We start from the raw sequence: 27,942 nt of genomic DNA on the forward strand, positions 1-27,942 counted from the left end.
AAGGTTTAAATCATTTATTTGCACGTTCTTTTTTCACACGCCTCACTCAAGGGATAGAAATTTATGGTAAGATCTTATTCACCTGGACTCCTCTGTGTCCATCGGCAATGGGAATAGTCTGAGCGTTTCCCTATCAACCTTAAGTTGTACTTTGGGATAAGGCATTTCAGCGGAGCAGAAAGCCGCGAGGGCTGTTCCAGGGAAGCCTTGCTCTCAGCGCTGCCCGCTGCGCGGCCTGGAAGCCCGCCTGAGTTGCGGAGAGGGCACAAGGAGCCGGTATGAAAATAAAATTCTCAGAATTACAAATAGTACAAGAGGAAACGAGGGGCTGGTGCAGCCTGTCCGACGCATCGCGGAGCTGTCACGCACACGGCTCTATGAACTGGAGAGCAGTCAGGGTCTGCAGGGAGGGCAGCTCCTGTCCTTCAACGGGCAGCCCTCTCGCAGGGCGTGCGACTCCGCGCGAGCTGAAGTGCCAGGTATTGAACCACGACATCCAGTCCCCCGAGCAGAGGGAACGCCGAGGGAACGGAGCACAGCTGCCTCCTCCCAAGCAGAGGACTGGGGATGATGCAACACCGGCGCTAAGAGTCTTTCAGGAAGGAATCATGCCTTTATTCCGCTTTCTGTCAGCCATGACTCGTCGGTTATGGTTAGCTCTCGTGCTTTTGTTTGCTTCCTTCTTCCTTCGTTCCTGCACTGTTTCCCGGTTCTGCCCGTGGCCCTTCACATTCCCAACAACAGCAGAGCTGTCGTGCTTGTGCCTGGAGCAGACAGAAAAAGGACATCACAACAAGCACACCGCACACCTAGGGGACAAAATATACCGATCCCGAGAAACAACTGGGTGTGCGGAGTTCAGCCGTCAGGCCTCGAGCCTCGGCTCACCCCAGCTCTGCAGGGCTTCTGCAGTAGCTGGGGATCAGTGTTAGCCACACAATGACCGCGTCCTTCTACATGCCGAGTCTGTCAGCTAAAGCCAGCTATTAAACCTTCCTGAAATCCCCGCGGGAGCTGTTCAAGCTCTGGGAAGCTGTGCTCTCCAAGATCCTATCTTGCACAGGGTTCTGCCGCTTATGATAAAGGGTTGTGCCTACCCATTTGATGGGACAGAACAACCAGCACTGAAGTAAAAGTTGGGCAAGGAGGCGAACGCCCCCGTGGTAGTGACCCTGAGGTACAGGAATGGTAAGGAACAGGTATATCCCCTCAACAGTTCCGGTCAGCAGCAAAACACCTGCTAACTGCAGAGCCGCGGTTTCACCCCGCAGAGGGAGACGCTCACTTACCCCTTCCTCGCAAGGTAAGCCAGGCGCCTGGCCTCAGCTCTCTCCCGCAGCACAGCTGGGTCCTGCACAAAATGGTCCTGCCACGAAAAGGAAGGAAAGAGGTGAGTGAACTCATCGGCGTCGTGCAAAAGGCTAGAGCAGGAGGTGATTCTGTTGGACTGTGGAACGGAGTCAATTCGTTGTTCATTATCTCTCTGGCTGAGCCAGCAGGATTGGTGTCAGTGACTCTAAACACAAAACCTGGCAGAAAACCTGACTGATACTTCTTCCCACATCCTACCTCTGCCAGCAACACCATCAACGTCACTATTTCCAGTATATCCATGACAACGGAGTATTAGTGACCCTCAAAGTGTTCTGCTGGCATCGCCTGCCTATGGAATAAAGGAGATTAAACCTCTCCACGGAGTAAGTGTCATTGCTGCAGAGCGGTCAGCCTAGGAAGCAGTGATAGCTGTACTCAGGGGACATTTCACAGTCCGGCAGACCACAGAAGTAGCCACCCTGAAAAGCAGCCCGGTCTCCGGGCTACTGTTAAAAGATTCACTCTCCGAAAGAGGAAATCTGCTCCACATCACTCTGCAGGTGAAGCAGGTAAGACATATGGTAAATCTTAATGCAACTCCAACCACAAACTAAATATCACCTTTGTTCTTTCCTTCTCGGCTTCCTCCTCCTCCTCCTCGTCATCCTCTTCCTCCTCCTCCTGTCCTTCCTCCTGTCCTTTAGGTCTCAAGACTTGAGGAATTGTGAACGGCCTGAGAATTAAGACACAGTCAGCAATGAAGAAACTACAGCCACAAGCGTTCCACTGAACAAGCGTTTCCCTTTCGTTTTGCATCATGTCTTTAAAAAAGGAGAATCTACACATTTCAGGGACTTGGCTTTTTTTCCTGAAATGAAAAAAAGTAATAAGAAAGAGACCCAGTAGGTAATGACACATTTGCCATGGGCAATTAACGAACACAGATGTTCTTCAACAGGGAATGTTCGCTATGAAGTTGTTACTGAAAATAATAATAGGTAAAAAAAAAAAAAAAAAAAAAAAAAAGGAACAAGTCAGGAAAAACCTGAAACCTCACAAGGAATTTCTCCAAGGAAACGACTGGTTCCTCTGGGAGAAGGGGATCCGGGCACAGCCACAAGGCATCAGTAAGGAGGACGCTTTGCTGGGCTTTAGCTCGCCCGTCAGGGAACATCTATGGTACAAAGACAAACCCCTAAACCTCACGCTCAAACTCAGACAGAAACATTAACGCTCAGAAAGTGCCATCCTCTAAAACCACTATGACTGGTCAGTGGCTACCCACGGAGCCCCAGTTTCATTGCTGTGCCCCAGTTTCCTACTGGGGGAAATACCTGGAGGAATCCATCAGGCTTTATGAATCACGCCAAACACGCAGAGCGGCAAAGGGCCTGGGGGGCAGAGGCGGAATTTACCACGTGCCTATAGCTCTTCTTTAATATATATACACGTATGCGTATGCTTAAATTCTACTGGAATTCAGATCCACCGTTCCACTGCCAAAGAAATAAATGTAAAACCAGAAAAGCCTTTGTTACTTCAAACCTATAGATCTAGTTTTCGGCAGTAACCTCCGCTAATTGTTCCTGCTGCCTCTCCAGGAGCAGCGAGCGCTGAGCACCTGAAATAGGAGAAAAAGATCCCAGTGCCACACTGTTACAGGCAAACCACAAAAAGGATTTAAATTGAAGCCTCACCACACTTTAGGAGGTGAAAAAAAAAAAAAAGAAAAAAAAAGAAACAGACAAATGAACGCCAATGATGCATTTTGGTTTGAGGTTAGAAACGGCGACACCTTCATAAGGTATCAGAATTGAAAAGGCCACTTTCAGAAGTGTTAAGGCAGCTTTTAAAACACTTTTTCTGTCTCTAGCTCTTATTTCTAAAATAAATATTCTACGGCCTCCACCCCAAACTAACCCTTTGCTTCTTAGAAGCTAATCGTCAGTCATTGTGGAGAGTGCTGTGCTCTCCATCAAGGACTGAATTCCAGGTGGCAGTGGCTCAGGAGGGGATTGGCACGGAGAAGAATTCCGGTTGTACAATTTTCCAAATTTTGAAGTTTTCCTTTGCTAACCAGTCATTTTACATTGCCCAGCTACACTCAATCCCAACTATCCAAGACAGCCCATTCTCCCCCGCTGCAGGATAGTTCTCTGTAAGCAGAAGCACCGCCGAGTGCCAGTTTCAACGCAGTGGCAAATCCCCCCTCTTAGATTTGTTGACGAGTTGAGGCGATGGCTGAGTCCCGCAGACACAGAAAGCGGAAGCCCCAGAAGGTCCTGGGCGCACGCCACGGCGGCAGTCCCTACCAACGGGAGAAGGGAGACCCAAATCTCCCTCCTGGCATGTTACGGAGAAAGCAGCCGCAGCAGAAAAAGGGGTGGTTTGAAGCACGCACGTCCTCGTTGAGAAACAGAGCCCAAACCCCAGCGTTGAAGAGCTCTGTGCCAGCCGGCCAACTCCAGGTGGCGATTCCCATCAGCCTCCCATTCACTGAAGCCCCAGCACCTACCTCCTACTGATCAGCTCGTCGTCCGAGTCAGCATCATTTGCCCCCACTTGGTTTCCATCGTAAGTGTCATCGTACTCGTCCTCATAGTCCTCCTTGTAGAGCTGAGCTTCTCCCGGCTGCACAGGAACCTCCTCCACAATCACGCTGTACTGGCTGTAGCGCTCCTTCTGCTCAGCAACCAGGCGCTTGTCGTTCAGCAAACTCCTGGTCGTGTCCTTCTCCCTCCTGCACTCCACAGCATGGAAACGGAGAGGCAGACACAGAAAGGCAGCGTGAAGATCTTCTCTACAAGTTACTTTTTTTTTTTTTTCCTGTTAGGAAGGGGAAGCTGAAGCAACAGAAGTCTCATCTCAAACTCCACAAGCACTACTAAAGCTATTTCCCCTCCGATTTATAACAGGGCTGTTTGTCTGGCTACTAAAAACAGCCACTCCTGGCTTGGAACAAAGTCATTTTTAAACAGAAGCCCAGCAAGATCACGCAGCAGATAAGAACAAGGAATTGGAGACCGCCACTGTCATTTGAGACAGAAAGGAAGCTTTTACAGGAGGCCAAATGCAATTATAGCCAAGACAAAATTTGGCCAAGACCCAAATAACACCAGAAGCCCAGTGAATCTTGAATGGCAAGCTGTTGGGGCTGAGACTCCAGTCTCGGAGGCGGCTCTGCAAGGCCCAGAGTGCCCTCTAACACCCTGCTGCAGTATCGTCTCACTGCGGTAGCACGCACGGCTGCAAATCATGGACCAGGGCTGCAGTAGAGTAACTGCTGCCCGGACACGTGTGTTCCTACAGTCAAGAACCTCCACTTACAAACGTGAGATGCAAAATACGAATGTAGGTGGGAAGAGCCCAAAAATGACCAGTGCAGCAAGTAAAGATTAGGATAAACACAACGAAGAATGCAAAGAACAAACCAGAGTAGACTAGTGATTCTGATCCAACCTATCTCAAAGCACTGCATATACAATTTAAGAAAAAAAAATTAAAAGGCAAGTAAATTATAGTCATTTTAAAGAAGGGAAGACCAAGAAATAGAATTTTGACAGAGGCATTAAAAAGCCACCGCTGCGATGCTGTGTTTCAAGCTGCACAAGCGTAAACTCCTTGAAGTCCCATTTTTCAGCCCAGCCGAGTCTTTGCCAGCTTACAACAAAGCAACAAGGGATTCCACTGTCAAGTACCCACAGGACAACTTGCAGCCCTCACAGCCTAGAAAGTCACACCTACCAGCGATCTGTTTGGCATCTGGGTATTACCAGAGAAAGCACCCGTCCGAGGCAGACTGTCGGTGACTCAAGAACGGACAGACTTATGTGACATACTAGCAAGCAGCGGGGAAGTGATCTAAGCGGCCTGATTTTTATTAAGAATCCCAAAGCAAAGTAACACTGCAGATGGCTGTGGTTCCCCTCTCTAACGTGACTCACGCTGTTACACGCCTGCATTTAGCTGCAAAATGCCCTACAAAGCATGTGGTTAGTTCGCACATACCTAGGCTGGGATAACATCTTCTGTTGGTATTCAGCATGAGACTGAACTAAGTATTTGATAATTGTTTCCTGTTGAGCTGGTCCGATGACTGCAGAAGAGCCGCAATGAAATGTTTCGGGCACCAATTCCAGGAAAAACAGTGGGATAACTCCTCTAGTCCCATGGTGTTCAGGACGTGCTCTGACTTCAAGAGACAGATCCAGCTAGCAATTACGGCTGGACAGGCAGAGACAGGCGAGATCGCTTTTCAGGATCAGCAAAGAATCACGTATACGCTAGGATGGTCATTTCCTCATGCTTGTTTCCCTCCTCATCCCGGTGTGGCTTTCTCCTGCACCTTAACAGTCCCTGCCCCACACTGCTTAACGCTTACCCGCACGGCAGCTGGTGCGATGGGACCCAACCTGATCCGCCTCTTGAAGCGCTACCGCGACGTCACGCTTAGGCAGCAACACCACTCTAAACACAAGCAGTATTTGGTGAGCAAAAGATTTTAAAAAGGAGAAAACAAGAAAAAACATTGATAGAATTCGAATCCAGAGCAGATGCCAAACTAGGCTAGGGGAATGCTTGGGTAAAGCCTCAGGTTTCTTACTTGTGGAACAAGCTCTACGGAGTAAGTTGCACTTTTAGTGCTGCCAGGACACACTCTTCATATTTATGGAGTTCTGAATGTTCAATCCTAGAGAGCAAGGTACTATAGCTTATCCTTTGACTCAGTTAGATACGGTCAACTTTGGGCGTAGGGATCAGCATTGCTGGTCCCAGCTAGTTACCTCCAGGTTTTAAAATCCACTCAAAACATAAGTAACATGTCTGGAGTCCTGCAGAGAGAGCGTTCTCAGTGTAAGAACAACTGTTTGGAAATGAAGACATAGCCCGAGGGAGGCCAAGAGCCACCAGGAACAGCAGCAGTAAGAGGATAATCCCAAGAGGCCGCGTAACAGTGCAGCAGAAGAAATGACAGCTCTCCCTGGCAGAAGAAGACGACACGGCCTCCCTGGCAGCAGCCGGGGGGCAAAGCCATGGGAGCAGGGTCCCAAAACCCAGCTCAGGGATGATTGACAACTTCCAAAGCTCTTTGAGTGATCTGCAGAGGGAGCTGCCGGCAGCGTTATTCCATACGCTGGCTGCACTGCTCTCTGGCCTCGGCCGGCCACTGCGGCAGCCACCCACACGTGCGAAACGCTGGGGAGGTGGGAGATAACCGAGCGATAACTTTCCCTGTGCACAAGGCTCCTGCTGACAAGGTGCCTGCCTGCACTCTGAGCAAGGCAACATAACGAGGAGGAAGGAGAGAGATTGCGCTTGTGATTTCTTCGCTATGGACACTTCAGAAAGTCATTGCCTTGGCCAGAGAGAAAAGCAAAGATTTTCTTGCCTAGCTGAGGCAATACAAGCACTATAGCACTGCTGCTGGAGAGTTGTTCCACTGGACTTTGGGACAAAAGCGGTTTTGTCCTGAGACCTGATGCAGCTTTGCAACCAAAACCTTAACCAAGAAGTCCCAGGCTCTCATGCGGCTCCATCTCCAGCCAGACTTTTATTTACGTTCTGTGGAAACACATACCGACATAAAGATCAGACTTGGCTCGTTAAAGAAAGCGTATAAAAAGAATCTGAAACAAATCAACCATACGCGGAGGTACCGCTGACATCAATGGGAGCCAGCAGGACCATGCCCTAACCGAAATCTGCATGGAGCGTGGCACAGCACAACACGCCAAACTAGGCGGAAAGCAAAGGGAATGCCCTTCCGCAGGACGCTTACAGCAGCAGGAACAACAAAGGTAGTCTAAGCCACTGAGCGCTATCGGATTTTGCAGTAGATGGATATTGAAGCTTCGCTTGGATCTAAACCAAACCATTCTCAGTTCGGAGTCACAATCCCAGGCTCGCAGAGGTGGTTGCTTTTCAAGGTTTGTCGCTCAGTACAGGTTTAACACTAAGACCAAGAAGCAAGAGCCCGACACTACAAACGAGCTTGGCAGGGCGAACTCTAGCAGCATACAGAGGAAAACCAATCAGGAAAAACGCTAACTGAAACCAACCCCCAAACAATACTTCATTTTACTTTCCCAGAGAAATAGAAGGGAAACGTTTTTGATACGCCTTACCCTCTGCCAACAAATTCCTGCAGGAGGTTTGTAGGAGAAATAAATTTACAGGTTCACAGGTATTTATTCCTCCTGACAGACAGGGTTAATTAAGGGCGCACGATACTCACCGCTTGCCTTTTTGTATCCGAGAAACATCCACCGAATCCCTACTGAAAACATCAAACTCATCATTCTGGAAAACATTATGGCGAGAAGTGACTAGAGGAGTAGGGTCTGGCTTGAGCTGTCTGTGAAAAAAGAAAAAAAAAAAAAAGAAAAAAGACCGAGAGAATAAAAACAAAGGTGAGCTGAGGAAGACCAAGTCCTCTCCTTCCCGAGACCTTGCTTTAGTCTTTGTCAGTCTCAGTGTCACCCGCAGCACACCACGCTCCTCTTCGTGGCGCTGGCTGAGTGGGTCACAGGCTGCTGTTCCTTCATGTCACACTGCAGTACGTGCACAATCACTACGCGGCATTGGTCTGCGATAAAAGGCAGAATTTTCGAAGCTTCTCTTTGCGGGGAAGCTAAAGCAACTTACAAAAACCCAAAAGAAAATTCTTCCGTTCATTTAAGTAAAACTGTACAGCAGCACGGAATATCCAGCCTGCCTGGTCTCAAAGCAGTGACTCAGTAAAGCCAAACACTAAGTATGATGAATTACGTGCTGGAAAAAAATCCAATAATTTGCTGCTCTTGATTTCAGGATATTTATCTCCCTATGGTTCCTTCTTAATTCTTTCTCAGGGTTGCGGGTTTACATTTGTTCAACTTTTAAGTCAAAAGACCATTATTTTTACATCCATTTTGTTGGTGCTGTTAGCTCAGCTGGGCATCTGAAAACGCTGCTGTGCTCACTTCTAAAATCAGCAGTGATCAAAATTCTACATTTGCTATTGAACTGACGGTTCTGTTTGAAGATGCAAGAGGCAGGGAATAAAAATCCAGCCCTATCTTCTGTAACTGCTGGCTTTGCAGAAAAAACCCCAACCCTTCCGAAAGCCCACCCCACATCGCTTGTGCCGAAGTCAGCAGATCCGACTGTGAGAGCATGAAGATTGTTGCAAAACTAAGATTTTTTTTTTTTTCCCCACATCATTTTTCTGATAAAGATGCTTTCCTTTTTTAATGCAACAATGAGACAGTCTGCCCGTTCCTCCATGAAATGTGAACAAACAGCACATTCACATCCTGACACCCAGTCAGAAACTGCTGTTGCAGCACAAACACATGCTAGCAGCTGCAGGCAAACTAAAACAACCCAGTTCCACTGCCAGCCAGAAACCCTACATCCCATGCACAACCCGAAGAAGCAAGCAAAAGGCTGGCAAGTTTGTCAAAGGGTAGATAAAAATGGGTCTAAATTGGCATTTCCAGACTCTTCTCTGGTTTATCTTCAATCGCAAAACAGAAAATCCCCTTTCAAATACCGTATTTGACTCTGCAGGTTGAATTGGAGCTGAATTAGTTCCTTTGAAGATGCCCTTTGCTGCAGGACAGCTGGGATTTTAACACCTACGACCCTGTTCTCTGCAGCAAAATAACTTGTGAAGGCAACACGTTCTGTTGCCCAGCCCGGGCTAAGCCCGTATCCCCGTGATGGGATTTTAATGGTTCTTATTTGAGTGTTTGATGTACAAGTATTTTTGTTCCCCCCCATCACAAAACACAACCCAGCACCCGCTCTACTGAAACGCTGAACAGTGAATGTTCCAGGCCTCCGCAGGGACGCAACGAGGGCAGATGGCAACGAGAAGCTCTCACTGCAGATAATCTACCCCGAGAAAACGCACAGCCAACTTCTTAGAGCTCTACAAGTTGTCTAACCTTCAGTAAGAATGATGTTAAATGATAACCCACAAAGGAAAAAACAGAAGGCATGGAAGCTGTGCCAGAAGTTGTCCCACACCTTTGCATTGTACGGTCCAGCTTATCCAAGTACGGCACCAGTTTATCTTCTAGAATGTTGTTGATCACTTGCTCCGTGTTGTAGCTGTACTCTTCCAGGCAGGCCAGGATGAAGCCCTCCCCAAGGTCTGGCAGCAGGTCTTTCACTTGAGAGATCAGAGAGTCCAGCTCCACCCCTGACACCTTGGCAATGGGCGCAGCAGCTGCTCCGGCGCACTGCAGGTACCGAACAGAACGGGGGGCATTACCGGAAAGAACCAGCAGCTGAGGGAAGGCAGGTATGCACATTAAGAAAGGGAAAGGAGCAGTCTGGGTTATCAGAATTTAAACACAAAGAAGAGCAATCAGTTACGTTGTTTATACTACACAAGGTCCATGACCCAGGCTGGGGGCACAAGACCACTTTTGTCTGTCTCCGAATCAGCAAGGATACTGTGGAGAACCCCTTCCTCAAATAACATGTGAACTGTGCGTTTAAAAAACATGCCCACGAACTACAGCGATGACGCACAGTACTTCAATTAACCACCGCAGCCGGAAAGCCAAGCCAACAGCAATTTGCTCCAAGATAAAGCTGGGATTCAGGTGTAGTTTTGTTTCTCATTTCACATGGCACGTGAGGCTGCACTGAAATCTAGCAAAGGTAAGAAAGGAGAGTAAATCTCATGCGATCTCCAAAACGGAGCAAACCAATCCTCTCTTCACAGACAAATGAAGGAAGGACAGAAAGAGCAGAGGCCAGCCCTGCCCGCACAGCTCCACTCACCTCATCCTCCGACGCGTATGCGGCCCCGAGCTCTTCCACGTCCTCAGCAGGGCTCTCCACGACGGCTGACGCTCCATTAGATGTTGCTGGTGGTGTTGGATCTTTAACGATTTGGGCTTTTTTCCTGTCTACCCCTTCCCACGCGCTTTCCACTGCTTGGAGGATATAGGCTGTCCTGGTCTCATCTCTAATAGGCCAGCATTGAGGACATTTCTAGATGCACATACTCAGACCTACGCAACTATCAGTGACTCCCAAGCCTGTGCCTACGTTTACATTCTCCCCTTGCTCTTTTTAAGAGAAAAAAACCCTTTCCCTCACTCAGTCGCACAGCTTAATCAGAGGCAGCAACACTGGAAATGCCACTGGCGTGAAGGAATCTAAGAGCAGCCCGGTCTGCAAAACCCCAAGGTGACAGCAAAGGATACAGCGTGGAGGACGCCTGCTGAAGCAGACTGACATCATCCTCAACAGGAAACAGCTCGTCATAGTCACGGAGAAATCTGAAATCGCAGAAGCAAGTTTAATCAGTCGAGCTCAAGAATAAACGACCAGCAAACCTATCACACGCTGCCATCCCCGCTATGCCACTTTGACTTCCTCGCCGCTCAGGCAGGAACACGTACAACCTCTCGCCCGATACTGAATTCCAGCACGGGTTGCCATGTTTGATTTTGCCCCCGTTACACTGCAGCAACATTTCCCCGCCCGAGCCATCGGAGCCAGCTGCAACACTCCTCACTATGCTGAGACCTGTAACCCAGCGCCACATTACGGAGAAAAGATGGTTTATGACTTCAACATGATCAGAACGACAGCATCGTCAGGAGGACGACACCAAACTCCCAGTTCTGCCACTTATTCCCTTTGCATCTTCAGCATTAGCACTTGATATCTGTCTGGTCTGGTCACCCCAGTGGAAAAGCACAGATTAGTAATAATAGCCTAACTTGTCAGAGTAGCTAATGGCTAAATTGCTACCCTCCACTTCGACAGCCTAGATTAAAGAGAGCGAAGAATAACATTCTCTAGCGTCATGCAACACCCTCCTCACCTTTACAATAAAGTCTGTACTGCAGTCTGACATCCTCTGGCAGCAGTTCTCCCAACTAGTTAGAATGATTTCTAACTCCCAGATGCATTGTAATGCCTCATAATAATGTCTCGGGCAATTCTGCTGTAAAGAATGGAAGAGGAAGGCAAGCTGACCCTCCCTTTGGGCCTCTTTCAGCAAGACTCACCTCCTTTCCTGAAGCACCGAAGTGAAGATCTGGAGAAATTCCTCAATAAAAGGCTGAATGTTCTCACAGCTACAGAAAGCAATGGCACAACAGAGTGAAAACCTCAGTGGCAAGCCTACCGCATTGCACAATCTCCACGTTCTGCCTCACTAGCCAAACTAGTCACACTCATACATCACAGGAAAATCCCATTTGAAAATAAATTTCCGACCACTTTTTGGCTTTCACAGGAGCAAAGGGTCAAATGGAAGCGAGTTTCTTTTATGGCTTCATCAGCCAGCCAGATCTAAAGCTGTATCGCAGTTAGAATTACAAGGCTTCTGAGAGGCTTAACAAATCATAGCTTGATGCCTCTGACTTGCAATAAGCAGAGAAGGGCGTGTGGCGCTTTTGTAATTGCACTCTTATTATACGTCTTGGGATTATACCAGTGAACCTCCCAGAAAGTCTGTGAGAACACATGCCAAGCAAACTCCTAGTGCAGCCTTTCTGTTCTAATGCCGGAGCCTCCCATTGCTGCTGATGCCTCGAGCCTCACAGCAGGACAGAACGCTCTCTACAGAAGATCGGTGTTCAAAAAAGGTACTTCTCCAGAAGCCGGACGTATCGTTTTCGCAGGAGCCTCAGCTCTCGTCAAACTGGCAATGAGTTTCTGGAGCTGTTCTTTACTACCTCTGAAGTATACATAGTCCTTAATACCGTGGAATCTGAACACGTTACGCTCTTTATTTCCGCTGTCAATATTCGGGTGGCTACCAAAAGGCACTGCTCAGGTAAGCAAGGGTAAGGCAAGGCTGCTATCGCTCCTTTAAGGATTGGGTTTACAGCACAGACACACTGGCCGACAGAATCCTGGTCAAGGCAGCAAATCCAAGTCTCTCACAAGAAATTCCACCAGCAGACCTCCTCGTTTTGGACAACTCTACCAATATCAAACCAGGGAAAACAGTCAGGCCAAACAGGAGCCACAGATACCAGCCACCTGCAAAACCTGTAATGAGCACAGGCAAAGAGAGACCAGCCCAAGGCAGCACTGGCCTTCCAATCGAGACCCAGGTTCTTGGCTCTGTCCCCCGTCCACAGCACGATTTTGGGTCATTTCACTTCTCTTCATTTCTCTATTTTAAAATAAGGATAGTTATACTTGCCTTCATTGTGAGACTACTCACAGAGCTATCAGTTAACAATTTTCACAGTAGTGGGGGGGGGAAGAACTAGGCAGAGGCACTAGTATCTAGATTTAAAATGACTGTTTTCAGCGACCTATAACACTGCATCGCTTTTACTATGGTGTCTCGGTCAAGGTCTCTACACAGACCATTAGAATTTGCAACTTAGCCATAAGTTGAGGTTAGAAAGCTCGATGGACCACAGCATGATCCCACTCTTGGGGTCAAAACACAGCTCACCACACCAGTTCTGGAACACATAGCTCCATCGGGAACATTCCTGCTACGTGCAGGACAACAGACTTCTGATCTTAGCCAAAGTCTTTGGCTACTACCCCAACACAAACAGCAGTATCTGTTCATTTTCTCCAGTAAATCTGAAAACGAGGAAACAATCTCCCCCATAACAGCAATCGAATAACTGGCTAGTACCACAGCGCCCAAGTGCCAATACCTGCTTTCTAAGATGGGCTGCAGACAGACTTGGTTTATTAGGACGTGAAAAGCTTCGATCATCTTCTTTCTGGAATGTGAAATTCTTCTCCACAAATCCGCAAAAACACTTCAGAGAGAGCAAAAAGACACTGTTGGTGTCAGCACAAGAGATCTGAATCTTTAACACACCTCTACTCCAGAGTTAACCCTCTAGAGGAGGGATTCCATTAGCAGAGTCATTTCTTTGCTGCAAGGACCAGAGATTAGAGCCATTTCATGGTCATTAAGGCAAATCCAGTCTCTAAACAAAGTTGGTCTCAACCACCAATTGTCCCGACAGCTAGACACGTGGTACCTCAACTGTACCAGCACAGCCTGCGCCTTAAAATGAGAGCCATCTATACACAGATGTCATTCGTGTTTTCACACTTCGTTACAATTTAAATGCATCTCCCATCACGTTTCTTCTTAGACAGCAGTGAATGAAATCATTAGTCACCCCACTGCCCGGGAAAACTTGGAATTAGAAAAGCTTCCGAGTTCTTTGAAGCAGCACAAAAGAAAAGATAGAAAGACTCTGGAGAGGTGGGTAAAGCAGCATTAAGTGAATTTTTAACTAAGCCCTGGAAGACTTTTATTGAAAAGAAAATGCAAGCCTTTGCAGACATTTTCACCTGTTATCCTCATAATGCCTCTTCTTAATTGCAGATTCCAGCTCAGGAATTGCCAATTCATAAAACGAAGCTAATCTGCAGAAAGGGGGAACAAAACAGCAACCGTCAACCGAGGTTTCAAAAATCATTTGCTAAAAGACAAATCAAATGGTTAATTTCATTAAATTCTCCTCGCTAGCAGTACTCATTAGCGTTACCCCGTTTTGTTATTTGTTCCCTGAAACACAAGCAAGCAGGCATGCGCTAGACAAGAGCAGCACTCTAAGGAAACCACCAAGGTGTCTTTGAAAACGTAGGCAAAGAAACGCATTTGAAAAGCATCGTGCTACGGAACAGAAGAACAATCTGCCCAACTGAGAAACATCCCGAACACAAATTTGCAGCCTGCAAAGAGCTGAAATGCTGGAGTCCAGCCCGAAACACCCCCTCCCACTCCAAGATCCTTATGGCCCTTTCTTGCTGTATGCTAAAAACTGGATATGAAACAGGATATGATTGCCAATAAAGTCTTACTGGTCTTGCTATTCAGCTCTGCTCTAGGTGGGCATTTAGACAAAGGTATCCAATGTGCAGAAAGCCTAAGAGGGTGTTTCAGTAGGATGGGGCAGGGAGGAAACAAAGAAAGTTAGTTTGGTGCAGTTTCACATTTTACGTGCCAGGCAGCCCACGCAGACCCTTTCCTTCGGGGCCGGAGCACCAAGAGATGTGGAGAAACGCCCTCACAGAGCAACAGCCTCATCAGTAGCTCGAAATTACAACTAATGGTTTACAGCACTGTGCGCAAAAGCCAAGCCTGCTGAACTGACGAGCAGAGGCTCCATGAGGAACATTATGTCCATGTCTCATATTTAGAGCCAAATATGTTAAATGAGTATCCTTGAGGCAAATGTAGCAGAAGCTGGTTGATACGATTAGTCAGGGAGAGAAATTAGAAGCGCCAGCAGATCGATTCAGACTCACAGAGGTTCCAAAAAGATGACACGTAAATCATTTTCCCTCCCCACACTCCAAAGACCCAGTCATTAGTCCATATTGAAAAGTAATGAAAATGTCGCTGTTGTCCCACCGCACAGAGATCAAGACTATTTTAGCACATCTCTGACCTCAACAGTAGAATTAAAAGCAAAAGACTTTCCTCCTCTGAGTAACCACGCAAGTAAGCAGCGCTGCTTGCCAATCCAAACAGCCACCAATCTGCCCTTCCTTCAATAACCAACTTGACGACAACATCCAAAGAGGAGAGAAACCTGCACGCCCCAGAGCAGCGTTAACTCATCCTGTGGTCCGTAAACCACCGGCCGCTGTAAGACTTCAGAGGTCTGCAACACGATTGGAAACAAAAGCAAAACACAAACGTGTGTTCCTTCTCACTAACAAGCAAACAAAACGGGGGAAGTAAGGACAATAAATTAACACTTCAGTTGGTCCTAAACAAAGGCTGTTATGGCAAGACTCTACAAGGTGATCTGGGGGCTTAACACAGCCAGAGCGAGCTGGGTAAGTGCCACTCAAGGACCTGCAGCCTCTGTGGGAACACACTCGGCTGTCTGGTCCTTCAGACCATCCTGACTCATCGCCAGCGTGATCCAGAGTCGGACAGGGAATGAGCTGTCAGCCCAGCTGTGACAGCGCTGGCTTGTCACCCTCTCCCAGGCGCTCAGCTTTTACCAAACCTCAATAATGTTCTCTAGCATAAAACTTAGGTGTAACAGCAAAGAAAAGCGTTTATTTTCAGACCTGATGGACTATCACTCAACAAGACTTTCTGTTTCCCTTGCTTCAGGTCCTACAGCAGGAAGCTCTTTTTGTCCACAACCTTTTAAAGCTCCTCCCTTTCCACCCTTTCCAAAGCACAGCGGGTACTATTTACTGTCACTGTTGCCTGGCTCTAGGATCTAGATAATGGTGAAGGTGAACATACAACAAACAAACTCTAGACGTCCCTATATTCATTAATTTACTGGGAGTCTCTGTATTCCTGTCGGTGTGAACCTAGCAGTCTGTAGTTGCGTTAAATCTGTCTACTCTTTTTAAGATGAAGGCAGCGGGACAGGACACAGCAGCACATTCAGTATTTTTACTTCGCCAAGACAAGCTCTGTCTGCAGCCCAAGATGTACCTGTAGCAAAATTCATGTTTTTGGAAGGTCTGGCAAGCCAATGGGAAGACGTCAAGAAACGCCCAGAGTGTCGTGCAAGTGTCACATAAGTACAGCACGATATCCTTCAGCTCCTGAGAGAGAAAGAGCAATTACTGAGAGAAAGGCCAGCTAAGTTTTCGTAGGAACACAGTATAACTCACCAGCAGGGACACAGCATGTTCAGCCCCAGCCTTTTTCCTGGCTGCACAAAGAGTCTGCTATCAATCATAAACACATTACACACAACTCGGACTAGAGGCAGGGACGTCTCTACTACAACTTCTATCCTTTAAACATCTATAGTGCAATCCCAACTGCTCACTCTCATGGAAGATTCTGGGAAATTACAAGAATCCTCATCAGATCCTGGTTTGGACAGTGGCTTTGCCCTCTATATATCCTCCACATCCAGTATTCTTCCCCAGCTGCCTGGCAGCACCGCACAGCAGTAAGACAGGAATTAAAGGGGTAATTTCAGCGGTCCATTTCGGAGCAAGATGCATTCCCAGGGTAGCTGTAACAACTCCCACATACAGATTGTATGACTAGGATTTTTAAAAGACCATGCTCACTGGGACGGGGCCTGTCTTTGCACAAAACAACCCTCCTAATTAACTAGAGTTTAAGTACGGTATTGCTAAACAAACATTTCTGAAGAAAAGATCAACTCTGATCACTGTCAGGGTTACGTGGAGACTTCCGTCAGGTGCTATGGTACATTACTTACAAGGTGGTTAAGCAAAAAAAAGATGCCAGGTTTAAAAAGAACCGACGTTGACAACAGATATGGTTGAAACGCACACAAGCAAAGCAACCAACTGATGGTGGAAAGGCTTTATCATCAAGTCATATGACAAGCAGTGAAACAATGACAAGGAGCCATGTGCTGTATGAGCCAGCAGTATTTGGGAACAGAATGACCCTCTGTGGTCTTCGTGCTCCATGGAGTGTTCAGTCTGCAGGAGCACAAACAGCGAGGGGAAGGAGCAACAGTTCTACCTGGAGGGGCATGTTCCCCGGAGTCACGTTTACTCTTTCTTCCAGTTTCTGGGGCTCAGCAGAGGCTCCTTCACACTGCAAGCCACACTTATGCAAAATATTGTTGAACACCTAGATCAAGAGAAGAGAACAGTGTTAAAACGGAGAGGGGAAAGCAGCGGGACACACTTTCTATGCAATATGTCACTATTTCCGCAGCTGCGTGAGACGAAAGCTGCAACAGAGTTTTGCAGGCTGCAGGAGGAACAGCCAAAACCGCGCTTTTGAAACCCCACGCGACTTGCGTGCAATTGAAGCGCAGCTGCGTAGGGTGATGGTGCTGAGACAGGGACGGCAGCTAACCCAAACCCTTCGCTGTGTGAGAAAATCAGCCAACACTGGGAGGCCACCCGGGATCCCCATTTGCAAGGGAGCAGTGGGACAACTGGGAAGTTAACACCACCCCCTGCTTACGGGCTAGTCCCAAAGCCTTCCTGCCCTCTCCCCTCAGGTCAGCAGGACAGATTTTGTGGCTTTTCTTTATAATCAAAGAATCGGGTTCCGGATTGCTAACAAACTCTGGCATACGACCAACTTTAAAGCCACCCCTCTACGTTTGCACCCGAAGAGATTTGTCAAACCCTCCTCCCAGAGACGTGTGAATGGGTGGCTAAAGGCGCTGACGTTGCCTACGTGGGGTTAATATGACTATTCTACGGGGCACATAGGCTCCTAAACCTACACAGGTATCAACTCCTTTCAGAGACAGCGTAAGCACATAAATAACTCTACGGAGCAGTAATGACACATCATTGTTTGAGCTGTTTCATCCATACGCTTGAGATACACTGGTATCACCCTGCAATGGTTACAAAAACACAGTAAAGAAACCAGCATTCTACAGAGAAACCACTCCGATGTAGTAGATCACAAAAGCAAATGAACTGTCTGCTGTCCTCCCCCGTAATTCATTTGAAGGCTTGGTCTTGCATCCTAGAATATTTTTCAAACGTGATATCACCTCTGAGATTTAGCTCTAACTGTTTCTTAATACACTGAAAAAAAGAAAAATGTGGGCTTTCAAAGACTCAAGTGACATTATAGGTGTCTTGGGGTAAATGGTACCTTGGGCTTGTTTATTTTTGCGCACAGGCGAGCTTTTTGAGGACATAAACATGACATTTCCAGGGTACAAAGATGTCAAGGCACCTTGATTTCCCCCTCAGGTTAAATGTGAATCCTGCTTACCGTGTCTGGGGAATAGACAGGCTGCTTATGAAAATGAGAGCTTAGACATGGAGAGATGCCAAATATCTTTTGTACGATAACAATGCATCCCTTCCAACAGATTTGCATTTGCTCCCGAGAACCTGCAGCGTTAACACGCGCCCATTCTACTATGTGAAGCCTTAGCTACCTCTCACGATCTACGATTTTGGTCTAAGTTTCAATGCTTCCCCCACTTCAGGGGCGTAAAAAGAATGCTTTTTGAACTGCCTAATGAAAATTCCTTGAGCTTAACTGCAGAGAAGGCCATCAGCTGAAGGAAGGTAATAGGGAATAGTCATCAAGTAATACTAGATAAAGGTTCAAAAACTACCTGACACAGGTTAGCATGAACTAGAGAGAGAAAGTAAGCAACAGCAAGTACATTCTGCCTGCCTATGACCACATCTGCTCCCTGCCACCCTCTAAGCTATGCCATGTTTCCAGATGGAATCTGAGCCAAGCAGGAACGCCATACCTGGAGGACGGTGGGCAGAGTTTCGTCTAGGTCACTGAAGTAACTTGGTTGCCAAGTGAAGATATTTTCTGAAAACAAAGAGGGAAGGAGACCATTAGTTCAGACATTCACGCCAACAAGCAAACCTGCAGCAGCAGCTGTACTTGTGTTATTACTGACACCCCCGGCCCCTCCCGACACAGCTCATAACCATTGAGGACACGGCACAGGCTCGCTTCTCAACTCGTACATGGGCCCTACTCCTACAAAGCCGGCCCATCAACTCCTCAGAGCAACCGGAGAACTGGTAATGAGAATACGCTCATCAGAGCAGAGCCAACGAGATGTTAGATGATTCACACCCCAGAGGCTGCATCAATGAATAATGCAAATACTATCGCTAAACATTCCTAGTTCCTTTATTTGACAAGCGGAGTTGACTTTTAATTACTGATAACAGTTCAGCATACACTGGAAAATGTTCTGCAGAATGTTTCTTAAAGGTAATGAGGCTTTAGTAATACCTGCTATTATATTACTAGGACTTCATTATCTTTACAAAATACTCCCCTGAGTAATGGCACACCATAAATCCTCACCAAGTAAGCACAGAGGCTGCCTATTTTCCTGTGAATTACTGTTCAGACAGCGAAAATTAACAGAGTTCTCCAGCAAGGACAAAGCACGGGTAAGAATTACGAGACAGGTTTCAGAAAAATTTATACCCCGAGAAGAACCTAAAGTTTATCAAGTTATGAATTACACCCCGGAACTGCTCATGCCGTTACTGTCACAACATAATGCAAATGATCAGCTGAGCAAATCACCGGCCACTTGCGTGCAGCGTTATTGCACAGCACTCTAAAGCGTATGTATAATTCAAAAGAGGTTTCAGACACTTAGGTCGTCTTCAGAATATTTTAAGACCCAGAATATCTAAGCTTCACATCTAAAAGAGGGCTACCTATCTTGTCATGCCTTCTTCCCACCTCTAAGGCTTGACAGATGAATTTAGAGTGGAAGTTACTGAAAAAGGATAAAAGGATTCAAAAATGCAAAGGTTTATCTAAGCTTTTCTGGTCTGGAAATATGACCGCATCCCACGATCTCTAATGCTTCTCGTGTTAGTAAACTTGGAAATGAGACAAAAATAACTACCAAAGCAAGGGAAAAGTTTCATTACGTGAACTGCAGACAAAGTGGGTTAGAATTTCGGAAGAAGAGCTCACTTAATTCAAGGTTAAGTACCCTTCCATCTGTGCTCAGGTGGCTGTCAAAGATCACAGGTAAGTTCCCTTGTGAGAAGAGCACCGGATAAACACAGAAGCTAAACCAGCATGCTCTTTCTTCATTACGCAGATTCTAACATCCAAGGCTGAGATGTTGCTTAACACGCACTTGCCACTAAGGCTGTCCGTACAGATAGAGAAATCTGGGGATAAGCACAGCTTGAGCAACGCTCTGAAGTGCTTTGTGGTTTGAAGGCACTATATAAATCAATGTCTGCATTGCAATTTCACGTTCTCCCACTTCATAGTCCAGTGATTACTACACATTGCACGTTTCGCTTGGCTCCCAGCTCTGGGAACAAAAGGACTCATATGAGCAGTTTGACTGTGCCCCATCTCCTAACCCTCCTCCCTCTCTGCCCAGGAATTGAGTTGTTTGCCCCTTCCCATCTAGGGGTTTACAGAGCCCTCACACTTCTCTGGCAGTAGCCGAGGACACATTTCATTGGCACGAGGCATAACTGAGCCTTGGTTCACGCCAAACGCCATGAGCCCAGCTCAGGACCGCTAACCAACAGGTCACAATGCATTCCCTGACATAAGTGAAGATCACAAGAAAAAAGAGAAGAAAAAAAAAAAAAAGAGTAATCTGATCTAAAAATTGGTCTAGAAATTATAGAGTCCTCAACTAGAATTCTTTATCCGAGCAGTAACATGGGTGTAAAACCCCAGTCATCACTTGCCATTATACAATTAAGCAAAAGCCTGAAGGCAACAAGCTGTTCCTTGGCTTAACTAACCAATCATCTTCTGGAGCAGGAGACCATTTCCTTTCCCAAAAAGCACACAGAGATCCAGAATCTTAGGGATGTCGAACAGGAAGTTATTGTAAATAATTTCTCCAAAGACGGAGGGCGTGATAAAATGATCCTACAAAGAAAAAAGAAGAGTAATTTAAAGGATAATCCATATCTTACTCTGCAAGAACTCCAGCATTATGACACCTGTAAAATCATCTCTCAAAGGTGTATTAAGGATTTTGTTTCATAGAAGGTGTACACCAGAGCCCTCTAACCTCACATTCCCAGCTACTTGTCCCTGCCTCTACGCCATCCACCCCACTGGCCTCCTGCCACTCACTGTACGGCCAGGCCGCACCACGAAATGAACCAATCGACCTAAAAGTTAAACCAAAAAGGCACTGACAGTTCATTCAGTTTCCAGACCTGGCTCACTATGGCCAAACAAAGAGCTGAGCTGCCCCAGGAATGGCTCAGCTCAGTCGTACGAATGAGTAACCAGGCGGAGGAATGACTTAACTGGCACTGACACTGAAAAAACGCACCCGAGATCACGGCCTGAGGTTACTGGTACCCTGGAAGAGTAGAACCAAGGCACCAAAGACTGCATCAGTGACAAGTGGGAAGAAAACCCAGGAACGGCAGCTCTATACCCTGACTGCCGAACGCTGTCGAAAACACATGACACCGAAGGAATTTCTTCACAAATTCTGGACGACAAAAATTCCAGTCTCTTTGTCATTGAGAAGCAAGCAAGCGAAAACGTGACTTTGGATTTTTCAGAAGACAAATGTGCTTATGATAGCAAATGTTTTCAACCACAGTGAAAGGTAGTACACACATCCCCTGCTAAAGCAGAGGGACGGGGCTTTACGCTGGCTGGGTTCAATTTCTAGAACTCCTGCTGACAGCCTGCATGACAAAAGACTATTCATTCTCTTCAAACTACTCAACTATAAAATGGTTTCAAATGCTCGTCTGCCTCATTGGAGTGGTAAGATTTAATCAGATCCTGGAATGAAAGACACCATAGAGGTGTCGTATTTTCGCTGAAGTGGTGCCAGCATTCCTTCTACCTGTTCCCGCCCCACTCCTCCAACTCCCACTCCAGGAACTTTCCTCAAAACGTCCTGAATTGTCACCACTGTGGTAACCAAGAGACTCAGTACATCACTAAATAACACATTGCGAACCAATGAGGATATCAAGGGAGCAATCGCTAAAACACAAGGTGCCTCACTCATCCTGCCCAAAGGCCGTGTCAGAATTCCACAGCTGCTGATGGGAGCTGTGCTCACACAATTAGGGCTGAGGATGCCTTTCAGTTATGACGCCGAGAAAACAGTAATTTAGAGCAATTTCATTGTGTGTCCAGAACTTGGGGAAAGTTCAAGGAGAGACAAGTACTAGCGCAGATTACGCAACACCGCATGGCACAGAGGAAGCGGCAATGAGGGAGCGAACGCTCAGCTACTGGTGTCCTGAAAAGCTTCTGTTCCACCCAGCTGTACGAAGGCCAACTTGCTCTTTTTTCCTCTTATACCGATGTATCACACCACCGCACATGGCTAACCCGCTATTCCTTAGCCAATTGCCTGGATCTCCTTCCTAAGAAATCACCGCATAGTTCAGATACTTCAGCTCTGAGTGGTTATCATCTCCATACAGAGGAACAGACTGATAAAAACAGCCAGGGAGAGGAATGCAGTTGGACACGCGAGTAAGAAACATGATTAATTTCTCCAACTGTCTTTTCTCCTAAGCTATACAGCCCGGAGCACCTGCAAGGCAAAGAGATATTTACCTTGGACTCCTTGTGAGTGGACATTCTGAGGAAAGTCAGGAAGACGCTCCGATGAAGACATTTCTGCATTTCATTCACCTCCGGATGGCAATCCAAAAACGCATCAAACTTGCGAGGGGCATAGCACAGGTAGGAATCCAGACATTTCTGAAGCGTCTCATCAAATATTACCTTGCACAATGAAAGAAGGGAATGTCACACATTCGCAGGTTGCGTTCATGGGCAGCCCAGCTAAATTTAAAAGCACTCTAAAACATTCAAGAGTGCTAAAAGGCTCCACGTACGCATCAAATACAAGCAAACTCTTAAAATCCCCAATGAAAAATTTATGGGGAAATACTACTTTCTTTGCACTCTGAGGGGCAGTAATTAACATTAAAATGCTTGACAAACGACATAATGAGCACATACAAGTCTTTATGGAAACGATTTAAAGTTCGTGGCTTTTACAAGCACCTAGATTGTTCATGCTTCTTCTCCAGTGTCCACAAAACAGTTATTACCTGGCACCAAAATTTGTCATGAGGCAAAGCCAGGAGCCAGTTCAGGTCATCTGCAATGAATTTTGCTCGCTCCAAGAATTCTTCCACTAAAGCAGGGTCTCTGACAACAGGTGGCGGTCTGTATAGCACAAAAGACCGATCCGCTTTGATTTCTGGGTGCTGCGGAAAGCCAGAACGCTGGATTAAAACCACAGACCAAGTGACAGGAACGCTCGGTTACCATTCGCGCCGCTCACTGAATTTTAGGAAACCGACACAAAATTACACTGTAATACAATCTGACATTCGGTTCCCTGGTAACTTCCCATTTTCTAATCTTTCAAGGCAGCAGATCAGTGGATTTACATCCTTATTTATCAGCAATATTTTCCGCCCTTCGTAATTTGGTAGATGTTGCTCCATGCGTTCTATTAACCACAAGCCTTGCAAAGCAATCCTCCCACGCCTTCAAAACAAACAGCAACAGCTTAATGTCATGCCTTTGAAATGTGCCCTGCACTCTCTCTTTTTCCTCCAAACTGGTTCTTGCACAATATTCCATGAAGTCAAACCGACGTGACCACCAAATGCAGAGAAGAAACATTTCCCTGCCCTTCCTAAGGGTTACTGAACAGGCTTTGCCCAAATACCTAGAATGAGAATCATGTTGAATAGCAGCAGCAGCAGCTTCCAGCTCTGCCTCAGCCCCGCACATGCCCAGGGTCAACCTGCTCGCGAGCAAGCAGCATCACCGGCAGGTCCCACTTCTGCAACAGGCCCAGGAGAAGGCTCTCTCCACGCCTTATTTCTGGGAGAAAAGCCTAACTGTGGGTTGAATTTTCTGATTTCACCCAGCGGGAGGTCACGGGATGCAGCAAGTGGATGGACGGACTTATCCCAGTGCTACAGCTCAGAGCTAAACTTCCCAAAGTCTGGGAACTTGCAAAACGTCCCAAAGCATTCTCTCTATTGCAGCAAAGTTTACATTGCTAATCAGGCCGTTCCTCAAAAGAATAAGGAGGTTTGGGAGAACAGTTTCCCACAGATGTTGAACATAGTACATTTTCATTTGCCCATCACTGAAATAAAATTCTCAACTATCTAAATGCGCTAAAACACGCTGAAAACAATTTCTTTAAGAGGCAAGTGTAAAAGGAATAGGCTTGTAGACTCCTAGGCAGCAGCGAACCGTGACCGAGCTTAATTTTTAATATAGAGAATAATTATGTATCAATGAGTAGACAGGTTATAGCATTGTAGAATTGATTAATAATATGCAGGTGGTAAGAACAATACTGAGCAAGCACAGAAAAGTACTGCTGGTTTGTCCTTTGTATAGCCCTTACCACGGCTGGCTCAAAACCCAGTCGAGCTGAATCGACAGAATAGTGAATGTAGATAGTAGGCGTAAGACAGAAAAATAGATAGGAAATAAGTGATTAACTTCGAAAAGGTTGGGCATTCAAAAACAGACATAGCCTAAGCATATAATTAATAGAATATTTTAAGTTTCTAAGAATCCTACAGGTGAAGATTGTTTGAAGAAGACAAGAGACCGTGGTGACCAGAGACTGCACCAGTGAGCTGCAACTTCAAAAGGGGAACGGGAACGAGACAATAAAGAATCACCTGAGACAGAGGAATTGTATGGACTTTTGAAATTACTGAAGAATAAAGAACTGAGAAGTCGTGAAGGAACATCCAGACCCTCTCGGATAAAAAAAATACCGATTATGTCATGTTTGTTTCAACTGTATATATATGAGATTATTCCTTGTCCGTCTTCGCCACTCACTGAGGTGACGGCCCAACTCTGAGTTGTCAATAAAGCAAACCTAGAGGTACCCACCGTCTAGTGAAATTCTTTAACAGCAAGCTGACCAAATTTCATCACATCCTGGACCAAAGGCTAGTTTTGCCCAGCCCTGAATATATGACAATTATTTGTTAAAGGGCTTGTTTGTCTTTCAGGAAAAACACAGCTCACCAGTGCCGGTAAAGTTCTCAGCTTCCCTGTCCTGGGATCCCTTTCTGTCAGCTGGAGTTCATCCAGCGGCAGTGCTGGCATCCTGATGACTTGTTCCTGTCTTCAGCAAAGAGAAAAACAAAAGCAGCACAGGATGAGTTTTACAAGGTCAATCAACCAAAAACACAACAAAAGAGGCTACAGCCTTACTCTCACACGCAGTAGCTGGAAATATATTTATGCAAAGCAATTTATACACCGCCCAAACGCCAAACCTTGAGGGAACACCCAAGAGCCCGTGGCACATGCCTCAGAAGAAACCCGTTCCTTACCAAGAGGCCATTGGTACCTTCCAGGACAACAAAAAGCATTTTGGGACATTTTTTAATATGGGAGCTTGATATTTAAAATCTGGTTCCAGAAGAGCTGGGCTGAACTCTGCTGTTGCAGTCTCTTTCAATGCCTGCACACTATCTCCTGACATTACAAACTGGAGAGGCAATCGAAAGACATCCTGCCAACATACTATTAAAAGAATATTTTTGGTGCTTACGTGGCAGAATCCCTCGGTACTCATCCAGAGAAGGCACACAGGGTGAGCCTACAAACCACAGCCCTCCTTTCCCCTGCCATTTCCCACGTGCTCACAAAACCATATTTTATTCTACAACAGCATTTTTAAGCTCAGAAACATTTCAATCAACTTTCTGAAGTTAACTGCAAGTCAAACCTTAGAGTAATTCAAAAGAAATTATTGTATGCGCTGTTTAAGTAGTTCAGATATTAACCAAAAAATGAAAATTGCAGGTTAATAGAGCTTTTCATTTCTTGGGGTTTTATAGTGTTATGCTTTCTGTGAAATGTTATGTTCTTGTTAAGATCTAAGATCACGAGTCTCCTTTTATGCATACCTAATTGCATTCCCATTGCCTGGGCAGAATAACAATTAAAACAAGAGAAGGGTCCCTGCAGCTGAACGACGCTAATTCAGGAGCACAACCTCAGCTTAGACAGCAAGGGAGAGAGTAATGTTTTTGGTTCCAGAGAATTTGTCTGCTATGGACCTAGGCTAAAATTGTGCCAGCTAACATTTTAGAGTTTGATTTTTCATACACACACCAAAAAAAAAAAAAAAAAAAAAGAAAGAAACTGCACTTGAGCAACACCAATATATTGGACAGCTTAGAAAACATAAAATAATTATGCCTTTCCAAGGGAGTTTAAAGATTAGAATATTGACAAGAGTGTTTTCAATTTTTTTCTTGATGATAAACCATTTCTTTGAAAAACACACTTTTCAGCAGAGTAAGCCAAGGTGTTTTTCAGTTCTTATCATATATTTAATTTGGCTCTTCAAGTTTCCAACATCATCGGAATCATTCGTGCGTCCAACACGCACAAAGAAGCTGTCGTGGTTTGACCCCAGCCGGCAACTAAACACCTTGCAGCCAGTCGCTCACTCCCCCCCAGCAGGATGGGGGGGAAGACAATGGGAAGGATAAAGGTGGGAAAACTCCTGGGTTGAGATAAGAACAGTTTAATAATTGACATTAATAATAATAATGGAAAATAACAAAAAAAAAAAAAAGAGGGAAATAAACCCCAAGAAAGACAAGTGATGCAAACAAAACACAAGTGCTCACCACCAACTGGCCGATGCCCACCCAGTCCTGAGCAGTGCCCCCCCCAGCTTTCCCCCTAGTTTATACGCTGAGGGTGACACCATATGGTCTGGAACGTCCCTTTGGTCACTGGGGTCAGCTGTCCCAGCTGTGTCTCCTCCCAACTTTCTGTGCCCCCCCCCCCAGCCCGCTCACTGGTGGGGCAGTGTGAGGAGCAGAAAAGGCCTTGGCGCTGTGTAAGCGCTGCTCAGCGCTAACGAAAACATCCCCGTGTTATCACCACTCTTTCCAGCACAAAACCAAAACGCAGCCCCACACTACTGTGGATAAAATCAACTCTACCCCAGCCAAAACCAGCACAGAAGCATGCGTTTGCAACAAGGAAGAAAAACATTGTGTCTCATTTCAAGCCTGCCAAGCATCAAACTCTCCAGTCCAAATCGAAAACATCTTGGAAGAGATGACAAAAAGCGTATTCATCTGCAGAAGGGCATAAATCTGAGTATGGAACATCCCCAATACCCATCCCTGGTCACTACCATGTGCTTTCCTGCCCAAGAGCTTTGGCCTACACTACAAGGCCACGATTAATTTGTCGCACCCTGTGATCTCAGGCACGCAGCACAAAAGCCAAACAGCCCTAGCAAAGAATACAACAAGCCAGACTCCTGCCAGGGAAACTTGTTTTTACAGCATCAGAAACGTTCTCTGCCCCATGCTTCCCACTATTCCACCAAGGTGTGCGGACATGGGGATGTCAGGGGCAAGGGGCACAGACAGACATGGGGACATCCATGGTGGAGATGCACAGGCATGGACATGGGGACACCCATGGCGAGGTGCACAGACAGGCATGGGGATATCCTAGGCTAGGTGCACAGACAGACACGGGGACACCCACAGTGAGGTGCACAGACAGACACAGGGACACCCACGGCGAGGTGCATGCACGGACACAGGGTCACCCACGGCGAGGTGCACAGACGGACATGGGGACAGTCCAGCACAGAGGTGCATGGACATAGGGACACCCATGGCCAGGGGCACACTGCTGGGGCTGCAGCAGCCACCACAGCACTGCTGGCCAAGGAAAGGTCCCACACTGCAGCTTCACCACCGGCTGTGCTACTAGAGAGCTGGCCGAAGCCAGGGACGCACACCCCCCGTTATATACTGTCACCAGCCCCGACCTTCCCCTGCTCCTGCACCGCAGGGACCTCCAGCAGGCCACCAGCAGCCACCGCCGAGTCCCCAGCCGGGCACCGAATGCAGCTCTGCCCACACACCGCAGCCAGGCCCAGCCCCTCCCGGAGCCCGGCACACCCCCGGCCCCAGGCCCCGTTACCCAACCCCGGCCCCAGGCCCCGCCGCCCCCTCCAGGCCCCGCCGGCCCTACACCATGCCCCGGCACAGCCAGGCTCTGTCGCTCCGGACACCCCCGAGTCCCTGCCCCCCAACCCTACCCAGCCCTGTCCGGTGCCGCCCCAGGCCAGTGACCCCCACACAGCCCCCGGGCCCGCTTTACCGACAGCAGCCTCCCGCCGCCACGGCCCCGCCGCCGGCACCGCACTTCCGCGGTACAGCGAC

At 47.0% G+C, this 27,942-nt stretch overlaps 1 protein-coding gene across 5 annotated transcripts; it reads right to left on the reverse strand.

Annotated features, from left to right (window-relative positions):
- On the reverse strand, positions 1-27,942 carry ASCC2 (activating signal cointegrator 1 complex subunit 2). 5 transcript variants are annotated; one of them, XM_063350866.1, is made up of 21 exons: positions 27,881-27,942; positions 24,755-24,850; positions 22,789-22,947; positions 22,286-22,456; positions 20,482-20,611; positions 18,474-18,541; positions 16,751-16,861; positions 15,731-15,843; positions 13,612-13,686; positions 12,957-13,064; positions 11,334-11,402; positions 10,521-10,595; positions 10,093-10,279; positions 9,328-9,590; positions 7,550-7,669; positions 5,696-5,781; positions 5,323-5,506; positions 3,830-4,054; positions 1,936-2,047; positions 1,290-1,366; positions 1-764 (listed from the first exon to the last, which is right to left on the reverse strand). In XM_063350866.1, exons 2-21 carry the CDS (start codon positions 24,833-24,835, stop codon positions 596-598), a joined length of 2,583 nt encoding a protein of 860 aa, XP_063206936.1. In that variant the 5' UTR covers positions 24,836-24,850; positions 27,881-27,942; the 3' UTR covers positions 1-595. The 5 variants fall into 5 exon arrangements, with proteins under 5 accessions (XP_063206936.1, XP_063206935.1, XP_063206937.1 ...); XM_063350865.1 differs by having other exon boundaries at positions 24,755-24,854; XM_063350867.1 differs by having other exon boundaries at positions 9,328-9,542; positions 24,755-24,854; positions 27,881-27,937.

The sequence above is a fragment of the Chroicocephalus ridibundus genome, chromosome 13, assembly GCF_963924245.1.
Source record: "Chroicocephalus ridibundus chromosome 13, bChrRid1.1, whole genome shotgun sequence".
Lineage (NCBI taxonomy): Eukaryota > Metazoa > Chordata > Aves > Charadriiformes > Laridae > Chroicocephalus > Chroicocephalus ridibundus.